This window comes from Marmota marmota, unplaced genomic scaffold, assembly GCF_001458135.2.
Source record: "Marmota marmota marmota unplaced genomic scaffold, marMar, whole genome shotgun sequence".
In the NCBI taxonomy this organism is placed as follows: Eukaryota; Metazoa; Chordata; class Mammalia; order Rodentia; family Sciuridae; genus Marmota; species Marmota marmota.
Genome location: NW_025999992.1, coordinates 2,271,722 through 2,296,039, shown reverse-complemented (window position 1 = coordinate 2,296,039; position 24,318 = coordinate 2,271,722). Strand labels below are relative to the sequence as shown.

The window sequence follows — 24,318 nt, the reverse complement described above, 5'->3', positions numbered from 1 at the left end:
GTTAATGGGGAAAGAAAAAGACATTAAGGTACAACTATACGCCGAGCCCTGTGCCAGCGCATCTAAAATTTCCCCTGGCACCGAAAAACCAAGCTATGGAAACAGACCAACCTGGATAATCCTCTTTCATGCACCCTAGTAAAATGGCTTTCCTCACACTTCTCTCACGGTCCCCGGGGGCGGGCTGGTGGGGAGCAGGCCGGTGTAGACATCCAGTGTGGAGGTGGAGGTGGAGCATCCTGGCAGGATGGACCCATCCACCACTTCTGCCCTCAGGAAGTGAGACAATGGCCGCCTGCTCCCCCACCATGGCCAGAGCTCTCCAGGCTCTCTGTGAGCTCACGGGTGGGCAAGTGGAGAGAAACGTGGGGACGCCCCTGTCAAGTGCCCCTGCCTTGGCCTTGCAGGCCTGGCTCCCCCAAGGCAGCTGAGCAATGCACTGGGGTTCCAGGCTGTGAGGTGTGGGCCACCAGAGGCCAGAGAAGCACTTTCATGTGAACGTGGAACCCTGAGTTAGGGCTTCGTGCCAACGCTATGAACAAGCCACAGGGCCGCAGGAAGAGGGTCAGCAGGCCCCCTCTCATCGCTTTTATTTTATTTTTTTTAGCAAACAATGTTGTGATTTCTGCAACTCTGACCCTAAACAACTGTTGGTTTCCATGTTTTTTCTACAACAGCCTAAGGAGGTTAGGGCAGGGGCATGGGACCCTCTGCAGAAAACTTTGTTGCAGAAACTCCCTGGCTGGGGTCATTGCTTCATTACAGACACTTCCTGCCTGGTCCCCTGTTGATTCCCAGCCCTCTACCTGTGGGAGGAGCTGAGCAGTGGCCACATTGGCTCGATGCGTGTCTGACAGTGGAGAGCGACATCGGGGAGAGCTGGCAGCTGGAGCCCACCATGCACTCCTTCATTCCCTCTGGGTGGAAATCCTGAGACTTCAGACAGGAACAAAAAGAGAGGAACTGGCGGGTACTTACCAGGTACAGCCGGGAAGTTTCCAGACTCGAGACCCAGCCCTGCTCCTCCTTTGATGCTGGGATTTCACCAGCTGCTCAGACTAGCTGCCTCTACGTCAGTCTTTTAAGGATGGCCCAGCAACTCACTCCTCTCCGGGAGCAGCCATTTGGGAATAAAAAGCTGCCTTCATTTTTGTGGATGATTTAGAATATGATAAGTGTGGTTTAAGGTTCATATATTTATTTTAAGCCTAGCTGCTGTAGGGAGTTGGCTTAGACAGAGTGAAAGGGAGAGAATGCAGACTATTCCAACAAGACACGTGAAAAATCTGCTCTGTTGATGGAACTGTCAAAACCAGAGCTCTTCTGAAGGAGCTCTGAAGTTAAGGGTCCATCTCGAGAACCTCAGTTATCCTAATACCCATGGTGCACACTGCCCATGTGTCCCCTGACATCTCTCACTGCAGCTGACACGACGCAGTTCGGTCAACAGACACCGTTCAGAGTGTTCCAGATAACCGCTTTGTGCATTTCCTAAAGTGAGCAGCCCGAACGCTCCCTGAGCATGGGCACCTGGCCTTACCTCTCGAGACACTTCTCGAACAACGCCTTGCACTAGGGAGACCTCACTAAATGTCCACTGAAAGGACATGATGCTAAAGAAAACCACACAGATGACAACAGGTGGTCTCTGTGAGCTGCCTTCAATGCTGTTGGCAAGAACGCTTTACATCAGGCCAACAAGGAGTCCTCAGATTTCTTGTTATTTATTAAGCCAGTTCACCAAATTTTGCACCAAGGGACCTACAAATGGTAGGAATGAGAGAAATAATTAGGCTGGGGAGTCCATTCCCTACCTCAGCAGGCTTAGTCCCTGGAGAGTGTGTGGGGGGGGCGGTATTTTTGTAGCAATTAGCTCCCAATGGCTCCTGAACAGGGCTCTCCTGAGATTCCCTTAGGAAAACAAGGACTTCAACTTGGAGAAGGGTTTCATTCTGCTACACTCCACTTTCTGGCACCCCAAATGGCATGGCCTTTGTCTTTCCCCCACTGTTGGTTCTGTTCAACATCAGCTGAGGGTCACGCGTGAAGAATTATACAGAGGACCCCCCTGCCTCCAGCTTCCCGTTCTTCAGGGTCCAGAGCCTCACCCCAGAGGTATATAAAGGAGCACTGGGGTCATCACCACACACCTGAGACTGTGGCTCATCACAGGCAGGTATATGTACTTTGAAATTAAAATACATCGGGCTGGGGATGTGGCTCAAGCGGTAGCGAGCTCGCCTGGCATGCGTGCGGCCCGGGTTCAATCCTCAGCACCACATACAAAGATGTTGTGTCCGCCGAAAAATAAATATTAAAAATTCTCTCTCTCTCTCTCTCTCTTTAAGAAAAGAAAAAGAAATTAAAATACATAGCACACAATATATACCCCCACACAATGTGTGCTCCCCCCTGCCCCCTGCCCCCTTTCTCTCTCTCCCTCCTATGACTGCCATGAATGCAGTGGCTTTCCTCTGCCATGCCTTTCCCACAGGGTGGTCTACCTCACCTCAGGCCCAGGTACACAGGATAAGGGAAAAAGAAGCTGAGAATAAGAAATGTTTGGCAATTGAAAATGGACATAAGTGCAAGTGGCTTAATACATACACACCTCCAAGTTCTGACCCTCTCAGAAAACATCTAAAAATCAAGCAAAAACAGTCATAATCAAAATTTTAAGAACTCTTCAGACTGACCAACATTTGCAGCAATCAAGAGAATAATGAATCAAGAAGCAAATAATCAAAACATTTTAAAACAGCATGCAAATATTCGACATTGGTGTTTGTCTTTGCTTCATGCCATTCACACAGAGGTCTTAAAGACAACACCCCTCATTCCCACTTTGGTTCCAGAGCAGAAAGGACTTGATTCACAAAGAATAGTATTTGTCTTTATTGCCACATCTGGTGGCAGTCTGAAAGATTGATGCACTTTTCTTGACTTTGTGACATCTAACTCATAAATCAAATGAACTACTCACAATTGCTCAGAGCAAAAAAAAAAAAAATATCACAATTGGGATAAACAATGGCATCCTAAAATCCTAGGAGGGAAAACTGAAGAGAAGATTTCTTTGAGAAATTATGGCACTCAAAAGTGTCCTGGTCCACTGGAAAATTTTAAAAAGTCACTTACTTTCCCAGAACTGGATCTGTACTCAGAACAGACCTGATAGAATCCCCAAGCTTTCTTCTTTATTTTCTTGCTAGGCTCAGTGAAAGCAGGAAGTGAAGGCTAAGGCAGAGTTGTAAGCAGTCAGCTCTGTGCTCCTGCTCACTCAATCCCCCTCCTATCCAGTACTCAAAGTAATCTCTGTGAAAGCACTAACTGAAGAAAACCTAAAGGCATCGATTTTAACAATGCACCTGAAAGGCAGTGCACTGAGCCAAAAGTCATCCTTGAGACTGGACCCTATTGGAATTCGCCCTGTTGGGTTTGGGCTTGTTGCAAGCCATTTCTCCTTCCTCTCTCCACTTTGGAATGGGAAAGTCTACCTTGTGCTGTCCCATAATTGTATTTTGGGAGCAGATACTTTGTTTATCTTCACAGATTCGCAACTGAAGAATTTGGCCATTTTGCCTTCAAAATGAATTGTATCTTGAGTTTCACTCACATTTGATTCAGATTGTATTTAGATAAGACATTGGACTTGGATCTGATGCTTGAATGGTCAAAACTTTTTGGCTTTGGGAAAGGTATAAATTATTTTTCACTTAAGAGGTACATGAATTTTGAGAATCTCAAGGGCACCGTTATGGGCTGAATTATGTTCCCCATGTTAATCAGCTTCCTGTCGCTAAAACAAATACCCTGGATAGTCAACTCATAAAAAGATAAGGTTCATTCATAATTTTGAAGGTTATAGCCCATGATCAGTTGGCCCTGTTCTTTGTGGCTTGTGACAAGGCAGCACATTATAGTTGGAGACTTTGGCTGAATAAAATTGCTCACCTCATGGCCAGGAGGAAACTCAAGGGGAGAAGAAGGGTCTTGGGTCCCATTATCTACCACAAGAGCATGCATCTAATCACTAAAGACCGCCTACCCTAGGCCCAACCTCTTTACGATTCCACCAACTTCCAGTAGGGCAACAACCATGAGGATCATGTTTTTAAAACACAGGACTTGGTGATACATTCAAGATTCAAACCACAGCATCCCCAGAATATATAGGTTGAAGCCCTTATGCCAGCATCTCAGAATGTGACTGTACTTGGAGATACTTCAAAGAGATAATTAAAATAAAAGAAGAGGGTTAGGATGGTTCCTAATGAAGGCTAACAGATCTCCTTGTCAGAGGACATTGGGACACACGGAGATGCTGGGGATGGGTGCAGAAGAGAGACTATGTGAAGAGGCAGCAAGAGGTGTCACCTGCAAGGCAAGGAGACATCCCTTTAAACCTGAACCCACTTGTGCCACTCTGACCTTAGACCTATAGTCTCCAGAAATGTGGGAAAATGAAGATCTGTTAGTTAAGGCCCCCAGCTTGTGATATTTAATTATGTCAATGTTAGCAAACTAATATGGCTACTTTTTTTGTTTCTGTTCAGTGTTGTATCAGAATTTCTGGCCAGGAAAATTAGGCCAGAAAAAAATGAAAGACCATTAAATTAGAAAAAAAAAATACCCGTGTTTGCAGATGGCATGTACTTATATAGAGAAAATTCACACAAATACTTCCAGAAATAATAAATTCAGCAAACTCTCAGTAAAAGTCAACACATAAAATCAGTTGTGTTTCTGTACACTGACGATGAATAATCTGTAGTAATCAAATAAAGAAATACTTATGTGAATAAATTTGACCCAAGTGGTGAAGGACTTGTACGTTGAAAATGTTAAATGTAACTGAAGTTCTGAGTACATGGAAAGCAACCCTGTGCTTATGGATTGGAAGGCTTAGTATTGTTAAGATGTCACTGCCACTTGAGATAATCTACAGACACAGTATAACCACTGTTAAAATGCCAATGGACCTTTTGCATAAATTAAAAAATCCCTGATCCTTCAGTTGATATGGAATTATAAGGGATCCCAAATAGCAAAATTGGTATTTTGTAACACCAGAGTTGTAAGACACGTTCTTCCTCATTTTAAAACTCAGTACAAAGCTACAGTATTCAAAACTGTGTGCCATTGTCATGGTGATAGAAACAGATCAATAAGACAATTTCCTTCTAGAAGAAAATATGAAAATGGCCAATAAGCACATTATTAATCATTAGGGAAATGCAAATCAAAGCTACACAGATTTTTCTCTTGATACCCATTAGGATAGCTATAGCAAAAATGATAATAAATAGAAAATAACAAATGCTGACAGAGATGTTGAGAAATTGGAACCCTTGTACATGGCTGCCCCAAAAATGTATAAGAGCACATCTGCTGTGGAAAACAATTTGGCAGTTCCTCTAAAAGCCAAGTATATAATTGTATATGAAGCAGCAATTCCATCCTAGATACCTACATAAAATAATTGTTGGCTGGCACTCCAGCAAGCATGTGTATGTGTGTGTTTGGAGCAGCAGTGTAGGTGTGAAGCCCCAATGTCCATCTGTAGATGGGTGGATGAGCAAATTTCCATATGTGCAGTAGAATAATATTCAGCCATAAAGAGAATGCAGTATTGATGCAGTCTGCAGATGCATGGCTTGAAAGCAGTATGTTCTATCTAAGAAGCCACTCAAAAAAGGCCCTTTGCTGTGTGGCTACAGGTGTGTGGGACCTCCATGGAGTTGGAGAGCTGGCGTGTGGCTGCTGGGGCTGGGTCGGGGATGGAGAGTAACTGCACACCAGGTGCCTTAGGATAACGAGCTTTGGAAATTGGCAGAGGCAGCAGTGGCACAACACTGGGAATATATATACACGGGTGCCACCCAATTTGCTGTGTGAATTTCACCTTGATTAGTGTGTATGCGTGTGTGTGGCTGTGTGTGTGTGTGTGTGTGTGTTCCTTTGCCCTTGAGAAATGTTATTCTAAGGGTTTAGACAAGTAAAACCTCCTTGTTTATAGCACACAATGAGACATTACTTCACTGATCTTGAGAAAATGTCTCTCTGTGTGTTCATACTTATTTCTTTCCAGTAAAAGCAATAAAAACTACAGCAGATGAGTGGGGTGGGGGGCAGGTGGGTGTGGGTGTGGTACCAGAAATTGAACCCTGGAGTGTTCTATCTCTGAGCTACATCCCCAGCCCTTTTTAATTTTTTGAGATAGGGTTTCACTAAGTTGCTGAGGCTGGCCTCAAAATGGCAATCCTCCTGCCTCAGCCTCCCAAGGAGCTGGGATTACAGGTTGTTGAGTAGTGTGCTGGGTCAGAGGGTCAGGTATTCTTAAGTAATGACTTCCAGAAAGCCTGTACTAATTCAAACTAACAGCTGGGTGAGGTTCCCTCACAGAAACTCAGGGCTATGGCATTTTATAACGTTTCCTGATCAAGTGGGTATGAGATGTCTGATCATTTATGTCTTAGCTCATTTGTGTTACAGTGGCTTTTAGCTTCTCCCTATTAGCGGATTCCCTACTCTGATCTTCTCTGGCAAGATGCTCATTTAAATGTTTTGCCCAGTTGTTGATATACAGGGATTCTTTCTCAGTTCTGTGAATCTAATATACATTTCAGATGTCCTAATCATTTGTCTGTCCATTTTATTTATGTTGGCATTTGTGAAATTTCCAACATAATGCAGTTAAAACCGTCTTTTCTTTTTCCTATAGCTTAGTTTTTTAGCATTATTTTAGAAAACAAACCCTGCTCCAAAGTCATGAAGTTATTACTTCATGTGTTCATTTATTGATGCTAGAATTTTATTGTTCATGTTTAGGTCTTTATTTGTCTGGAGATCACCTTTGTGTATGGCAAGGACCTAGCATTACTTTTTTTCTATATTATAACCAGTTTTTATCTGCAAGATAACATACCTTTTCCTTCCTTCTAAGAACCACTGTATTCACGCACCATTTCCGTGTGGCTGCCTGATGTACACATCTCAAGGAGCTGCAGAACCATCAGCACCACCAAACTCAGACATGTCCATCCCCAGGGCTCCTCCACCCCTTTCTATTATTAGTGAGTTTTGGTTTTGATAATAATACTTGGCGTAAAATTCATCCTTGATTGAGCAGAACTTCTCCAGAATTCCTTTATCATGTGTGACTTTACCCTTCAACCATCATCTAACCATCAACACTTCCCCAAAACCCCAGCCCTGGCAACCACCTGGCCACTCTCTGTGTCAATGAGTTGGACTTTAGATTCCATGTACAAGTCAGGTCAGGCAGCCCTTGTCCTCCTGCCTCTGGCTTATTTTGCTCAACATATTACTCTACAGGCCCATCCACATCAAAGCAAATGGCAGACGCTGTTCCATTGTATTGTGCGTGTATACCACGAATTTTTATATCCATTCACATACCTCAATGGACATTTAAATTGTTTCCATATCTTGGTATTTTTCATTCTGCTGCAGTTAGCATGGGTATGCAGATAAGTCTTGGAGATCCCAATTTAATTCTTTGGACATGCACCCAGAAGTGGGATTGCTGGACCATATAGCATAGTACCATTTTTAATTTGTTATAAACCTTCACACAATCCTCCGCAATGGCTAAACCAAATTACATTCCCGCACACAGTGTGCGTTTCCTTTTCCCCAAGTCCTCACCAACACTGACTACCTGATGTTCAGTAGTAGCCATAGTGAGGCTGTTGTCCTGAGGCTGCCTTCGTCCGCCTGTGCTGCGGTAACAGACCACAGACTGGGTAACGTGTAAGGAAGAGAAGTCGGTTTCTCGCAGTTCTGGAGTCTGAGACATCCCAGGAGGAGGCCTGGCAGCGCTGGTGTCTGGTACAGGCCCTGCCTCTGCTCCATCATGGTGCCTGTGCTGGCCTCCTCCAGAGGGGCACAGCGCTGCCTCCTCACATGGCAGAAGGGACAAGGGCACAACCCCTCACCCCCGAAGCCCTTGGTGAGAGCCCTAATCCCATCCAGGGGGCTCTTCTGTCACCACTGAAGCCCTTCCTGAGCTCCTCCCTCTTCAGACCATCACGATGGCAATTAAGTTGTCACTCAGGAATTTTAAATGGAGACATTCAGACCATAGCAGAAGTGATAGCTCAGTTGAGGTTTGGATTTGCATTTCCCCAATGATTGGTGTTACTGAGAAGCTCACCAAATACCTGATGGCTCTTTTTATGTGTTCTTTGGAGAAAAGAACCCTTGCCCAGACCCTTTGCCCATTTCTTAATATGTTTTTTTTTGTTTTTTATTATTTAGTTGTATGGTTCATCATATATTTTGTGTTTTTATTTGTTCTTTTTAGTTCTACATGACAGTAGAGACTATTTTGACATATTTATACTGACCTAGGGTATATGTTATTCTAATTAGGACCCAGTCTTGTAGATGTGCACGACAGTGAGATTCCTTGTGGGATACTCACATATATACATAGGAAAGTTAGGTCAGATTCATATATTTTGGATATTAACCCTTTATCCGACTGATAGCATGCAAGTGTATCCTCCCTTTCCATAGGTGACCTTCTCATTTTGGTGTGCAAAAACTTTTCCATAATGTAATCCCAGTTATTTTTTTGCTTTGTTTTCTGTACCACATTTAAAAAAAATCGTTGCCAATACTAATGTAAAGGAACCTTTTGCCTAGCTTTTCTTCTAGATGTTTGCAGTTTCAGGCGTTCATTCTACTTTGAGTAGGTTTTTTTTTACAAGGTGGGAGACAGGGGTCCATTTTCACTGTTTGACTGCAGGTATCCAATACCACTTGTTAAGGATGTCTCCTTTCCCTAGTGGGTCTTCTTGGAGCCCTCATGAAGGATTTATTGACCATGTATGTGTGGGTTGACTTCTGGGCTCTTTGTTCTGTTCCGTTGGTCTTTGTACCTTCTATTTTAATTACTGTAAATTTATAATACATTTGAAATCAGGAAGTGTGATGCCTCCAACTTTGTGATTCTAGCTCAATAGTTCTTAGATATCTGAGATCTTTTGTGGTTCCAAACAAATTTCTGAACAATTTTTTTTCCCATTTCTGTGAATAAACCACATCGGTATTTTTGAGAGGGGATTGTTTTGAGACCGTAGCAGTTTTGAGTGGTATGAACATTATAACAACATTAATTCTAGTCCGTGAGCATGGGGGTGTGTTCCCACCTGCTTACCTCTCTTTTCACCCCTTTCACCCATGTTTTACAGTTTTCAGGGCACACACCTTTCACCTCCTTGGTTAAATCTGTGCCTGAGTATTCCTTTCTTTTAAGTGCTATTGTAAACGTGGGTTTTTTATTTTACAGATAGTTCATTATCAGTATATAGAAACACAACTGATATTTGCATGTTGATTTTGTATCCTGCAACTTTGCTGAATTTTTAAATTAATCCTAGCAGTTTTTTTGGTGGCGTCTTTAGGATTTTCTATGTATTAAAATAATTAACTTCAATAGGAACAATTTAACACTTCTCCAATTTGGGTGCCTTTTATTTTTCCCTCTTGCCAGGATTTCGGAACGATTTGAACAGCAGGGGCAAGAGGGTCCATTCTTGGCCTCTTCCTGATCTGAGAGGAACTCTTCCAGCTTTTAGCCACTGGAGAGGATATTCACTGTGGGCTTGTAAGACATGGTCTTTATTGTATTGGGGTGCATTCCTTCTGTACCTCATCTGTTGAGAGTTTTTAAGCTTAAAATGATGTTGATTTTTGTCAGACAACTTTTCTGTATCTATTGACATGATCATATGATTTTTTTTATCCTTCATTTTGGTAATGGGGTATTTCACATTTACAGATTTCTGTGTTGAGCCCTCCCTGCAACCAACAACAAATACTATGGGACCGTGGCGGGTGTCCCCTTCAGTGTGCTGTGGAATGTGGTCTGCTAGGATATTGTTAAGGGTTTCTTTCTGCTCACCTCGTGGCAGCCAGGAAGCAGAGAGAGAGGTCTGGGGGACGGGGCCAAGGACAAGATGTACCACCGTGGCCCACATCCTCCATCCAGGCCCTTCCTCCCGAGAGTCCACCCCCTCCAAGTAGCTCCACCAGCCTGGGCCATGCCACCCACACAGGGACCTTGGGGACACTCTGGATCCAGTACCCCTAGACGTATTGTGCTCATGGTGTTTTAATTTTCACTAGTCTTCAGGTATTTTTATTTGTCTTTTGGTTTCTTCTCTGATTCCGTGGTTTTCACACATGTGCTGCTACATTTCGCCCTGTTTTGGATTGTTCCATTTTCTCCCTGTCGTTGGTTTCCAGTTCCATCCACTGTGGTCAGAAAGACGTGAGTTCAGGGTGAGGAGATTGGATCAGACTCACTTTGTGTCCTCGCCTGCCATCTGTCTTGGAGAACGTTCTGTGTGTGCCTGGGAAGAAAGTGTGCTCAGGGGTCAGTGGAGTGCCCGCCGAGCTGCTCAGACCCATGCTGTTGGCTCTTCTGTCTGTAAGGTGTGGCCATTGTGAACTGGACTGTGCAGGACCCTACTGTGATTATACCGCCATCTACCTCTCCATCCATCTCCGCTAACAGGCACACCTGGGTGCTCTGAGGTCATGTGCGTGTACGTGCAAAATTATTCTATCCTTCCTATGAATTGAATGCTTCAGCTTCATCAAATGACCGTCTTTGTCTCTTGTGAGAGATTTCTGACTTAGTTTACTTTGATATGAGAATAGCCCTCCCTGCTCTCCTTCGGTTACTCTTTGCATGAAATATGTTTTTCTCTCCCTTCATTTCAGCCTGTATGTGTCCTGAAAGCTGAATTTTTTGGTACACATACAGTTGGGTCTTGTTTTTAAATTTATTTCATCATCCTCAATCTTTTAACAGGATAATTTAATTCATCTACATTAAAAAAATATTGATAGGTCAGTACCAACAATTGCATTTTGTTCATTCTTCTCTCTCTCTCTCTCTCTCTCTCTCTCTCTCTCATCTCTTTGCTCTTTCTTCCTCTTATTCTCTCCCTTCATGATGTGATTTTTTTTTTGTAGTGGTGGGCTTTGATTCATTTTACCTTTTGTGCATCTTGTACAGGTTGGGTTTAACGATTACCATGAAACTTACATGAAACAGCTTCTAGTTATAATAATCTACGTAATTTGATAGCAACTTTATTTCAGTCACACGTAAAAACTACACTTTGATTCTCCCATATTTCATGTTATTGATGTCACAATTTACATTTTTAAAATTCGTATCTATTAACAAATTATTGTGATGATGGTTTTTAATGATTTCATATTTTAACCTTTACATTGGAGGTCAACATAATTAACATGGCACCATTGCAGCCTTAGAATATTCTGACTTTGACAATATTCTTGCCTTAATCAGTGAGCTTCATGTCTTCAGAGCCCTTCACATGGCTCTTTGGGGTCTTTTCATTTCATGTCCTCCCTTCAGCATTTCTCATAAGGCTGGTCTGGTGGTGCTGAGCCCCTCCAGCACCTGCCTGTCAATTTTGAAGGATAGCATCCATGGGTGGCCTGGTTGGGGTGAAAGTCTTTTCATAACATTTTGAATACACCTCCCACTCTCTCAGGCCTGATGAGAAGCACTCACAGTCACCTGGAGGGGCTCTGGTAGGTGATGACTTTTTTTTCTTTTGCTCATTTAAATTTTTGTTTTTGTTTTTGGCCTTTGAAAATTTGATCATAGTGTATCTCTGTGAAGACCTCCTTACTCTTTGGAGTCTTTAGGCTTCTTGGGCCCTGATGTCTATCTGACTCTTCAGATGAGGTGGCTTTTCTGCCATTGTTCCTTTGGGTTAACTTTCTGCCCCTTTTTCATTCTGTTCCTTTCTGGACATCATAATGTGTCTAATGGTCACTTGCTGGTGTCCCATGACTGCCACAACCTATTTTCATCTCCTTTTCATTGTTTTTAAATTTTGTTCCTTCCTCTACTGGGTAATATCAAATAATCTGTCTGCAAACTCTCTGACTCTTCTGGTTTAGCCCAGTCAACTGTTGACGCTTTCTATTGAATTTTTCACTTCAGGCTTTATATTCTTCTGCTCGATTCATTTTTTCTGGTCCTGCCTTTTTACTGAATGTCTCACGTACAGCTTTCCTGATTTCATCTAGCTGATTGTATTTTCTTATAGCTCATTGAATTGCAAGGTGATTATTTGAATCTTTGCCAGGAGATTTGTGGCTTTTCATGTATATGGGCTCAGCCTGTAGATGGGCTTTCTCACGTAGATGGGCTTCAGTTTTTTCTTTTGGTGGTGTCATGTTTCCTTGATTCTTTGTGCTCCTTTCAGCCTTAGATTGCCATTTTGGCACTTGCCCTTCTCTGGTCTTTATTGACTAATCTCAGAAGAGAAAGTGCTTCACCAGTAAGCCTGATTTGAGATTCTGTGAGGGTAGAGGGTTCTCTCAATTTTTTTCTGTGGGTAGACCTGCTGCACCCCTCTTGTCACTTCTTTTCTTGGGTTCCTGTGCCTCCCATATCAATAAAGCCAGGCTAGGTGCTGAGAGACAACCGCTTATTTTTGCTAGGGTAGGGCCCTAACAAAGTGCTCAAAGTCGAATACCTTCTTGCTAACCTGTAAAACCCAGCCAGTTACTGGGTCTGTGTTTGCTGCTGCACTCTCTATACTATCTGCAAGAGCTCATGCAGCCCATGCACAAGGATGTGTGGGATGCTGTCCGCAGGAGGAGGGATCCAAGGTGTGGTTGCATCAGCGGGCTGTGGAGGTCTTGGGGTGACTCATCCTGTAAGGGTCAGTGATGGGTCTCTTGGGGGAGTCTGTCAGCGGGCTCCAGGGTTGTGATACTCTTGAGAAGCACACACACTCTTCTTCCTGCTCTTCACTGTCTCCCGGCAACCCATCCATGCTTTTCCCTTCCGTGTTCTGGGTGGGATGAGACAGTGGGCCTCCCGGGCAGCATATGCAAGACTGGGAAATTGGGTGCTCATGTCATTCTCACTTTGCCCAGGAGTAGAAACTGCAGTGCAATCAGGCCCCCCAGCGCCATGCTGTGCCACTCTGGGGAGAGATCCCGTGGATAAAGGAAACTGCTCCTCTCAGTTTGCCTTCTTCAGGACGCTCACTCTGGGACTTTTTTTCCCATTGAGATGGTGTAACTCAACTAGTCTCTGGGGCTCCCACAAAAGTACTCTCATCCATGGTGGTTGCCAAAATTGGTGCTTCTGTGGGGAGGTGAGAGCTGGGGCCTCTGACCCCGTCACATCGCTGATGTCATTCCTATCCTTTTTCTCTTAATTTGTAGGGTCAACTTTGACATTTACCAAGTTAATTTAAATAAGTTGGGTTTTACTTTAGCAATGTATGATATTGCACTTGACTATTTTTCTGTTTTATTTAATTATTTTGTTTCAACTTATAAGTTTATAACATACCTTAATGTCTGTTTGCACACACCAGCTTTGCCCACTTTTGACCTTATTTCTTAATATTTCGTAGAGTTTTATTCCTAAATGTATTTTTAAATGTTTGTTGAGATCCTCAGAACATCCCTTCTAGGTATTTTGAAATGTATTTGGTGAAGACATAGAAGTTTCTTATTGTATGATATTTGAAATTTTATTGAATTTGTAGACCAAACTTAGGGGAAATTGACATCTTTGCCATAAATCATCTCATTCATAATTTTTAACATATTTCTTCATTTATCTATTTTATCCATAAAAGTCTTTAAACTGTGTGCATTTTTATATATTTTTATCAATCAAGTTTCAGAGAGAGTTGCAGTATACAATAGGAAATATATGCATATGTGACTTGAATACTTCTTTACGTAGCTTTTAGGTTGAGGACTTTTATGTCGAGGTTTGCAGGACTGACTGTGAACTGGCCAAGAAGGTCCACAGCAGACAGGGCAGGCCGTCAGGAAGGGAAGGTCCCAGACAGACCAATCTCCAGTGGGTGAGCTGAGCTCCTCTCCTGCCCTCAGTTGCCTTCCCTAACTCCCCTCCCTGGTTTCAGACCTTCCAGCAGATGGAGCCAGGACTGCCCGGAAGGTAGCGGACAGTCTCCCTTTGTTAAAGTCAGTGGGCCGTGGACTGTGGTGACACCAGAAAACTCCAAGCAGCCCCCTAACAAGTGTTTGATTAGATAACTGTGCGCAGCAGCCCAGCCTGACACCTGACCAAACCGTTGCAGAGTTCTGATTGCTATCCAAGTGGTGCCTCAGTTTCTATTTGGTTTCTGCACTGTGGGGAGGAACGTTGGTTTTTGCAAGATGGTCTTGTATCTCAATCATTTCCTGAATTCTTGCATTTGTTCTAATAATTGGTGTGTGGATTCAGTTCCATGCTCTATATTGATAATGATATCCTCTGAAAATTATTTTACTTGATCATATTATCTGTAAACACTTCTGGCTAATAAGATTTTTCATCCTTTGTTTTAATTTTACGGTATTATTGGAACACCCAGCGGCATGTTAATTGGTGGTGGCACTTTTGAGTGTCCTTATCTCTGACATTAGTGAGACCCCGCCTAAACTTGTATCAGAAAGAGCATGCTTGCTTTAGCCATGGGCTCAGTCCTTTAAGAAAGCTTCTTTCTGTTCCTGGTTTCTTAGTTTTTTAACCATGAATTCATTTTGAATTTTCAGAAGTGTTTCTTTTGTGTCCATTGAGAAAGTCGTGACATCAGCCCACTGCTATGTGAATCCCCTTACAGATCCATTAATGTCAAACCACCCTTGGTTTTCAGCAATAAAGTCTAGTTGATTATGATGTATTCCTTTTTTTTACTGTGCTATTTCAGTTACTTAATAAATCTTTTTAATAGTTTAGGTCTATGTTCACAAGTAAAATTGGTTCATAGTTTTCTCTTCCAGCCTTATTTTATTGAAATTAAACTTACCCTAACTACAAAATGTTTCAGACTATCTTCTTTCTTTTTCTCTACAACTACTTTTATAAAATACAGATTACCTGCTCCTTCAAGTTTGACAGCAACATTTTGTACAATTTTCTGGGCCAGAACCCTTTTGCGGTTCCACTTTAACATGCCATATAACATGTCATATAATGCATAAGAAGACATTTTTCTATTACATTGAGTTTTTAACGCATGTGAGGCTGACTGTGTGATGTTGTGCAGGGTGGATTTTGGCTATCGACTAACAATTAAGGTCGGGGTCATTGCACGCCTGGACTGGTGGGCCAGCCTCCACCACAGGTGGTACAGGGACGCGTTCTCTGGACCCCTTGGAGAGGCAGAGCAGTGTTGGTCTCAGTTCCTCACAGCCTCTGCTTTCACCCCCAGGACACACGGGGCGGCTGCTGAAGTCGCTGTGCTTCCTGAGCTTGTCCTTCCTGCTGCTGCACATCATCTTCCACATCACCCTGGCCAGCCTGGAAGCCCAGCACCACATCACGCCTGGATACAACTGTGAGTGTCCCAGGGCCCCTTCCCTCTGCTGTGTGGGTGTTTGGTGACACCGTGCGTCACTGTCCACGTGGACGTCTGCACAGTAGTTTTATTGTGAGATTCTGAGTGTGCTTTGGTCACTTTGCAGCCCAGTGTAGTGTGAGCACGTCTAAGAAGCCCTGCAGTAGAGGGTGGGATCGCGAGGAGGCGTAATTAATGAGTCTCTGGCGTACGAGAGCGCTGGGGTTCCTCTCGGGGTGTGAGGCCTCATCATCAAGCTTAACCTAAAAAATCAAGATTCACATACAGTCCTTGGAGTTTACAGTAGGAAGAGATAGGCACAATTCCTGACCACCAAACAAGAACTCGAGGTTGAATACAGTATGTAGGTTATGTGACGGTGACATCAATCGTGTTATAAACCATCACGTAAGGTCTCTTTTCTCTTTTGGGGGGAAAATGTGGTCTAATACAGATAGTTACTTTTTCAAGTTAGGAGTTCTCAGTGGCATTCACAGGGAAGTAAGAAGTTCTACACCTATAACATTTTGAACTTGTGATCTGAAAAAGTCAGCGTATTTGTGCTTTGTTCAGAGAGTGTTTTCCCCAAACCAGGCTTTGGTTCTTACAGGACGGGTGACTGTCACTGGAGAGGAACAGGAGCCTCCCAGGTGCCTGAGCAGAGTCATGCGTTTCCAGTTAGGCCCACAGGAGCCCCAGGGAGCCCCAGGGAGCTGGAAGTACACCGTAATAGCAGCTCACCTTGCCAGCTTCTCTTTGAAGGACCTGTTTGTGGCTTTGAAATTCCCTGAACTTTCATAAGTACAAGTACAACTGAGATGAAGTCGACATACCCTCCCTGTAAAATAAAAAGATGAAAACTTCTCAATGGGTCAGGGAGTATTAAGGTAAACACAGCCCGGGACCCTTTACTAGGACCTGTGTTCATCCCTCGCCGCATGGTTGTTAGGCGTCCGCAGAGCTGCGGTTGGTGTGCATTTTGGCTGTTCTACTGAGTCTGGAGTCCCTCGGGTGGCAGTACCTCCCACAGTGACTTTTTATTACAGTCCTATAACTGCATGTCTGGCCCTTGTTCTTAAAATTGCTGTGTAATTCACATGCCGTAAAATTCACCCATTTAAAGATAGAATTCAGTGGGGTTTGGTAAATTTAAGACTACAACTGCCCACAGCGCTAGTTTCGGATGTAGTATTCACACTCAAAACCCAGATCCAGGAGTAGTCTCTCTCCATTTCCTTCCCAGCCACCCCAGGCTACTACTGCTCATCTCCTCTCTGTCTTTATTACCTGTGCTGGACATTCTGTCTAAATAGATACAATCTGTGGCCTTTTGTGTCTGGCTTCTTTTCTTTAGCATAACCTTTCCAAGGCTCATCCATGAAATAGCATGTATCAGTACCCACTTCCTTTTTCATGATTGAGTAATATTCACTTGTTAACATGTGGTTTAATGTTGGATAAAAGCCAAACATCATTCTATCACTGAAGTCTTGATAAAACAGAGTGTTTAAATCATGGCATTTGAGGTAGATTATAGTGATAAAAAGCATTGATTATATTTGCTAGCTTCACTCCTAACACAGAAATTTAGCAACAATATTTTATAGTGCTTCGTAATCAAACATCATTGGCACATTTCATAGTGAGCCACTCTGGGACCCTAAGGGCATACTTTATAATTACAGTGTTATCCAAATAGAAGAGTTTTTCAAGAATAATGAGTTCTTCATCACCAGAGGTATTTTAGCACAGAACACTTTGCTTATCAACTTATAAGAGTTTAAAAACTGAGTTGATTAATATCTCTCTCTCCTTTCTGCATAAGTTCAGATTGTTGAGTGATGTGGAAGGATCCCTGGAGAGTGTCCAGCCTAGCAAGTGTAACTCACCATCTCTACTGCCTCAGGGAGTCTAGACATTTTTATTTTTACCTACAGTAAAGGTTTTCCACAATTCTGCAAAGAACAAAGTAAAATTGCAGAATGGAGTGTTAGAACAAGTCCCCTTCTCTGGTTTGTAGCAGTACTCTCTGTGTTCTCTTTCCTAAGGTAGAGACAGGCTCACGCAGACATACAGCCATCTCTTCTGTTTTGTCCTCCTTCTGAGCCAGGATCAGAACACACAGATGCTGGGATGGGACCTCAGGTGTCGGAGTCTCAGGTGGGGCAGGGTAGGAAGGGCTGGCCTCTGGCATGCCCATGCCCAGACTCCTGCCAGCCCGAGCGTGGGGCCTCAGGTGCCCCTGCACACCCTTCCTGAGTGCTCTGTCTTCTCAGTGCGCCATAATGCCCGTGGTTCCGGCAGTGCCGCTCTTGTTCTTCCTGCAGTGTACCTCACATGTCACAACCTAACGTCGCCTCCCTTCCTTTCTCTTCTTGTCCCCAGTGAAAACGCTCCTGGCTCACCAAAGCCAGCGGAATGGGCGTTGTGACGGCAAGCTCTGTTCCTACAAAGTTAAATTCCCACTCAAGCCCGTTTCCATCAGTGCCCCAGTTCCCTTTCGAAGTGCCAGTGTTTCTGATGAGTGATCAATAGGCAGGCGAGGTCAAGCTGAGCTCAAAGGGAGCCCGAGTTCTTGGCTTCCGGCCGGAGCCCCGTGAAGGTGAGTTCGTGGGCATCACGAGTTTCTCTGAACCAGCAGCGTGGGTGCTCACGCTGGCCCGCCGCGGTGCGCTGTGTGTTCCATTTCATGTGCAGCATTAATATTAACACATTCTTGAAAAAGGATAAAAGAGAAGGACAAACCAACTCCAGAGCTTTGCCAACCCGTGTGGTGGCCAAGGTTCACACAGACTGGGTTTTCAGCCTGGAGCGTTTGTAATGACCAAGTTGTGTCAACTCCTGCTCACCGCCAGGCGGGCAGTGGAAACCGCCGCCTTCCACCAGGCTGACTTCACTCTAAGGTGCTCTGCACGCATCGCCTCTGCAGCAGCTGCAGTGACGTCCGACCCTCCTGGTTGTGAGCACACACTGATGTCACACACACTGTTCTTCTGATGCCCCGGGGTTGCTGTTCAGCCTTGCTGGTGTCTGCAGATACAAAGGAACAAATCTAAATGAAGAAGAGCGCAGCTGCCCTGGTCCTGGTGTGGTGGGTCCTCCTGGTGTTGTGGGTGTTCCTGGTGTTGTGGGTCTTCCTGGTGTTGCGTGTCCTCCTGGTGTTGTGGGTCCTCCTGGTGTTATGGGTCCTCCTGGTGTTGTGTGTGATCCAGGCATGGCAGGTGGGGTGACCCAGGGCTCTCAGAGCGGGCACTTGGGCCAGGCCACCAGGTGCTCATTTGTATGTTTCATTTTGTTTTCCTAGGGACTGCTTTCCCTATTTAAACCTCAGACCCTCGCCCCCATCATGGCCAAAGCCCCCGCCTCTCCCAGGAGCCTCCGACATGTGTTGGAGGGACAACAGTAGCATTTACAAATATTGAGTCACTGGACGTTCCTGTCCCCAGAGCCTCTGAGTATTAACTGGCAGTAGTAAAGACTTTTTCAGATGCTGTATTTAGGTTTTGACTGGCTGGCAGGTTGTTAAAGGTGTCATTGTGCAGAACTGAAACTCAACCCCAGCCCTCTCTCTCTCTCTCTCCCTCTATCGTTCATTTTCAAAATGGAGTTCTTATAGGCAAGTGAGGAATCCACAGGGCAGGGGAGACCACTGTAAATTCTGCTCAGACGTGTTGTGCCGCTAACTAAAATATTTTCATTCCATCACAGCGAGGCTACTTAAATAAATGTAAACCTGGTTTCGATTATGTCATTACAGATTACATAGGAGTAGTTTGTCTGACTGGGGTGGATGTGTGGCCGTGTTAGAGAGATTTCCAGGTCAGTCTGGATGCCTGGGCTCTGCTGAAGAACGCTATTGATGGAAAGAAACTTTGGGGTTCAAAGCTATCTTAGGGAAACTTCTGATGATAACAGCTACTTGTAATCGCTATTTATAGGACATTTACTAACTGTAAGACCCAGAAATCATGATATTCCTTTTCCAATTCCTCTTTTTTTCTCACTGCAGATGCCTCTACTCGTCTTTATCAAGGATGCCCTGATCTGCCTCATTTAACATTATAAACCAGTCTCAGGGTGGGCAGGGCCGTGTGGGCAGCAGCTGAGAGGTGAGGGACAGCTTCTCCCCCCAGGCTCATCCACCTGCGACAGGAGTCATTTTACTCCTGCAGAGGCTGGGCTGCTGGCCCCGCCGTGCCCATGGGCTGTGCCATCTGCAGTCCCTCCTCCCAGGAATCCTGTTGCATATACATGCAGAGCTCAGCGTGCGCACGGCCTTGATGTGGGGTGTAGGAGGGGAGAAGCAGTCTCAGGGGCCTGGGGAGAGGAGCCAGAGCGCATCTGAGCCGCCATCTGAGCGCTGACCTGGCAGGATTCCCCGTTTGAGTTTTTTCCCTTTTCCATGTGTCATTGGTGCATCATAGTTGCACCTAATGGTGGGACGTGGTGTTTCAGGTTGGTTCATGCTCACAATATAACAGTGTAACTTGGCCAGTGTCACTCTCTAGTATCTGCCCCACCCCAGTGCCTTTGTCCCACTGATGTCCTTTGGATTCCATGACATCCCTGCCCCCTCCCACCTTCCTTTCCCCTTTTCCTCTGTGTCTCCCACATATGAGGGGCAACATATGACCCTGCCCTTATGAGTCTGGCTTAGCTCTTAACATGATGGTCTCGAGCTCCAGCCATTTTCCTGCCAATGGAATAATTTCATTTTTCTTTGTGACTGAATAAAACCTCTGTGAGCACACCGCGTGCTCCTTGGCTCTGCCCTCTGTGTCACTCCTTCCTCACGTGTTCTGGATTATTCCCCTCTGGGCTCCTCCTAGGCCTCTGGTTAAGTCCAGTTTAAAGAACTCAAGTCCAGGTTTCTGGGCTGTGGTCCGCGTTTCCCCCTGGTCCTCATTGTTGGCTGAGCACCTCCCCAGCTTTGCTCAGCTGCACGGCTCTCGGTCGGGTTCACGTCTCCCTCATGCTGAGACCCCTAGAGCAGCTACGGGGTGAGGGCCACTGGAGATTCGTTTTCTTTTCTAGAAGGACGTGCGACTTGCCCCAGAAGCCCTTGGACAGAACCTGACATTGGTTTTGACAGAGCTTCTTCCTACTGTACTTCCGTCCTCAGACCTCGAGGCTCCCGAGGCTGAGGCGCCATGAGTGATGCATCTTTATATGGCGGCAAAGCCAGGGGACAGACAGGCTGGCAGCTCCCTTCCCCAGCGATCGTGGGGGAGCAGCGAGCCGCTGTGCCCGTATGGTGCCGCACAGTGCCGAAGCCCCTTGGCACTGGAGCTGCCACCTTCACCCCAGGTTTGCAGATCAAGGGTGGTGGTAACCGGAGGTGGCCCTGAGATCTGCAGTGTCACCTGCTGGGTCCATCCTGGAGAAAATAACTCTCTGGCCTAAGGAGATTCCTTGTTGTAGTTTTCCATATTGAGGATAGTCCTGGGGGGCACAGACTAATTCCACATGAGATGGAGGCACAGAATAGAGCAGGAGGCTCTCGCCATGCTCCTGAAATCACCTGCTGTCACTGGGAAGGCCCATCAGGCACAGGGAGGCAGCCTCTCTGAGAGGCCTGACCCTCTGTCCCCACCTCCCCCTCTCTGCTGGACCTTTTCCTGATTCAGGCACCATGGACAGGCTTTTGCTCTCCAGGAGTGAGCTTCCTGAAAGCAGTTACTGCCCCTCAATAAGACAATTTAAAAAAATAACAAACAAAAACAAAACCCTGTACTGAGTTGTAGTTTCTGATTCTGGCCATCTGGGCAAGGTCAGGACAGCACAGTGCCACCTTGTGTTAACTGAGGTGGTCTGGGAGGAGGTGGGCCACATGTGCCTTCCAATCACATGCATAAGAGGAATTAGCCGAAAGTGCTGCTTCTCCTCCCACCCCTGCAGGGACCCTCTTGTCTGGTGCTCTGCCACCCGGGGGAGACACTCCAGTCGAAGGCAGATCCGCAGACCGGGCTTGGAATCAGCACTGAAGGAGAACTCTTGTGCCTCACATTTGGTAGAGCTGGTGTTCTTGGAATAATGAATGCAAGCAGTTTTTACAGCCAAAAGCCAGACACAGACAGGTGAGAGGCAGAGCAGGGGGTGTGCCTCATGGAGGGGAGTGCCTCCCGGGATGAGAAACCCTTAGTCCAAGGCGCAGGGATGTCTTGGAGTGACATTCACATGGGAACGTTCACTTTGTACAGCATTTTTCAAGGAGGATATCATTTATGATGGGTAGTATTTCCATGAGGATTTTTAAATACTACTTATACATGAGTAAACAGCATTTTAGGTGCCCGGGCTAGCCACTCATGTTTCTTCCACTGTGAAGTGAAGACAACGTTGCCATCTCAGGCTGATATGAAGTGGGGAGTGAGTACTGGCCGGTCCCTGGGAACCGTCCCTAGGTGCCCAGTAAGTACAGGCTGCTGTTGCTATCGCCAGAGAACCTGTACTCCTCATCCAAGATCCCACAGGTCCATGAGGTCCTAGGAACAGAACCAAATCATGCCCTGTTATGTTAATTAAATCAGAAAATTAGGAAGCTTCCATGGTATCCAAACTTTGTCTATGACAATTTTGTCTCCGTGTCTCACTAATTCTGTCACGTCTGGGTTGTACCCTGTGCGCCATGTGGTTGGAATCTCGGGGATGGGGCTGCATGGCCCCCGTTGGAAGGTGGTATCAGGACCTATGACCCCAGGTCCTCCTTCCAGGAAGTTCTGGCCTCCCACCCTCGGGAGCTCCCAGTGCGCCTGCTCTGTGCCTGGACTTCTGAGTCCCTCATGGCCCTGTCCTCATGCTCTCGTCCACCTGAAAACCCATCATGCATCCAGTACCTTCCAGCCCGGAGCAACGTGTGATACATGCATGGCTCCCTGCTCTGAACCTCTCTCTTCTGTAGAATTTGGGAGAAGAGGCAGAGGGTGAAGCTCTGGAAAGGGAAGGAGCTGACGGTCCTGGGTCATTTCCCAACACCCTATCCCTAGAACTCGCTTGAGCAAGTTCTTAAGGAGTAATGACTTTCTGGCACCCGACTGCTGGAGAAATCGAGTCCCAGAGGCAGGCGGCAGCTGTCATGAGACCACACGGTGGCACAGCCAGAGTTCTGCTGTACCCCGTAGTCGATCTTCTCTCCATCCCAGTCTGCGGCCTCAAGGGGTTATGGAGAAGTTGCACTTTGATCACTTAGGTTTAGAGGAAGAAGCAAGATTAGGTATGCACATTTTGGAGTCGTGCTGGGTGAAAGCGTGGTTGATCTGACGTGCTCACTCTAGCTGAAGTGTTCATGGTTGGAAGCCTTTGCTATGCTTTACCAACGTGACATTGCCTTTAAGAATATCTTGCCACTAAGAGTGAGCAACAGGGACATTCCATATGTGTGGCTGAGGAGCTGAATGCCTGTGCCCAGCCCTCCTTGAGCCCACTCCTGCCTCCTCCCTTCAGGAGGGTCCAGCCATAGCCCCTGTCCACAATCAGGCCTGCAGCTGGCTGGACCTGCATTATAAATCCTGAGAAAATTGGAGACTGATACCAATCAGTCAGTGAATTGACAGTGACAAGCTGGACAATTTCTGGTGTGTAGAGATCCACCTCCTAAGGCATTAACCCCTGAGGTCCTGGAATCCGAGGCTGCTTCCATAGCCGTGAGGTGTGGTTTGGCCTTTCTCTGCACAGCCATCTGTCAATGTCGTCACACACAAGCCTCTTCTCATGTGTGTTAAAAAGGAAGTTGACTGTCCTTGTTCTGGAACTGCCCTTCTTGCTGGCCCTAACTGTCCCAGTGTTGATCCACACAGGTCTTTCTCATCTAACACACCAGGCCTGTTTCCAGAGATCCAGTTTGTCTTGCTCTGATGGGGAGAAGCTCTGACTCGGGGTTCTGACAGTGCTGGCTGGTTCAGGGCCTCCCTCCACAGCCACACTCATCTGTGCCTCTGCCCTGAGGAGGGGACAGTTCCAGAACTGTTGGCACAGGCACAACATTCCAGCTACCTGTTTCCTTTGATTTCCCTCACCATATCTCACAGCCAGCTTTGTGTGTGTGCGGGTGTGTGCCGCAGTGTGTGCGTGTCTGTGTGCATGTATACCTATGAGCATATGTGTGTGCCTATGTATGTCTATAAGCATCTATAAGCATGTGTGCCTCTCTGTGTGCATGTGTGTGGGTGTGGTAAGCATCTTTTTGGTTCTAAGTTTTGTTCTAAATCAGTAAGAGTAACAGCTTCACTGTATAATTGCCCATTATGTACCAGGCATATTTTATTTACAATATCTCAATTCTGTATGATAGCCTTGAAACATCCTTGATATTTTACCCACTTGCAGGTAAAGAGGCTGAGCAGCAGAAGAAGAGTTAAGTTGTTATTAGACTAAAAACACAAAAGGAGGAGCAAATTGGGTGGTAGCTTTCAGGATGCCCGGAGCAGCCCTGCACAGCTGTGTGCACAGGTCAGGGGCAAGCGGATGGGAGGAGAGCTCAGAGGGGCTCGTTCTGTGCTTCTCCTCACACAGTCTGGGGATCAGGAGAGAAAGTGTAAGAGAAAGCTGGAGTTAGAAGTAACAAGGAGGGAAGGGGGAGAACAGAGTCCTGGGGTGGGCGAGCTATAGCAGGGCTTTCATGAATAACATCAGAGACAGGAAGGAGCGCCCAAGTGGGCAACAGTCGCATTAGGGCTGCTTATGCTCATCGGCCCCTGCCCCCATGCCCACAGATAATCGATCCCAGAGCAGGAAATCTAAAATTATTTAGGATTGATTCTGTTTGCTTAAACAACAATTGGCTTAACCTCGGTTTCCTGATGCAGCATTTCTGGTGTCAATTATTTACAATAATAGCAGTAAGGCAAGTCTGTGTGGTGTGGGTTGGACGCAAGATCAGGGCGAGAGGCAGGCAACGGAACTGTAACTGTATGCCTCAACTGTA

At 45.6% G+C, this 24,318-nt stretch overlaps 1 protein-coding gene across 11 annotated transcripts in view; it reads left to right on the top strand.

Moving 5' to 3' along the window:
• The window catches only part of Piezo2 (piezo type mechanosensitive ion channel component 2), a 349,401-nt gene that overhangs the window by 111,387 nt on the left and 213,696 nt on the right, over positions 1–24,318 (top strand). For all 11 annotated transcript variants that reach the window (XM_048806753.1, XM_048806747.1, XM_048806749.1 and 8 more), the window contains exon 3: positions 15,270–15,395. In XM_048806753.1, coding sequence (XP_048662710.1) covers positions 15,270–15,395 — 126 coding nt within the window. The remainder of the gene's footprint in view (positions 1–15,269; positions 15,396–24,318) is intronic.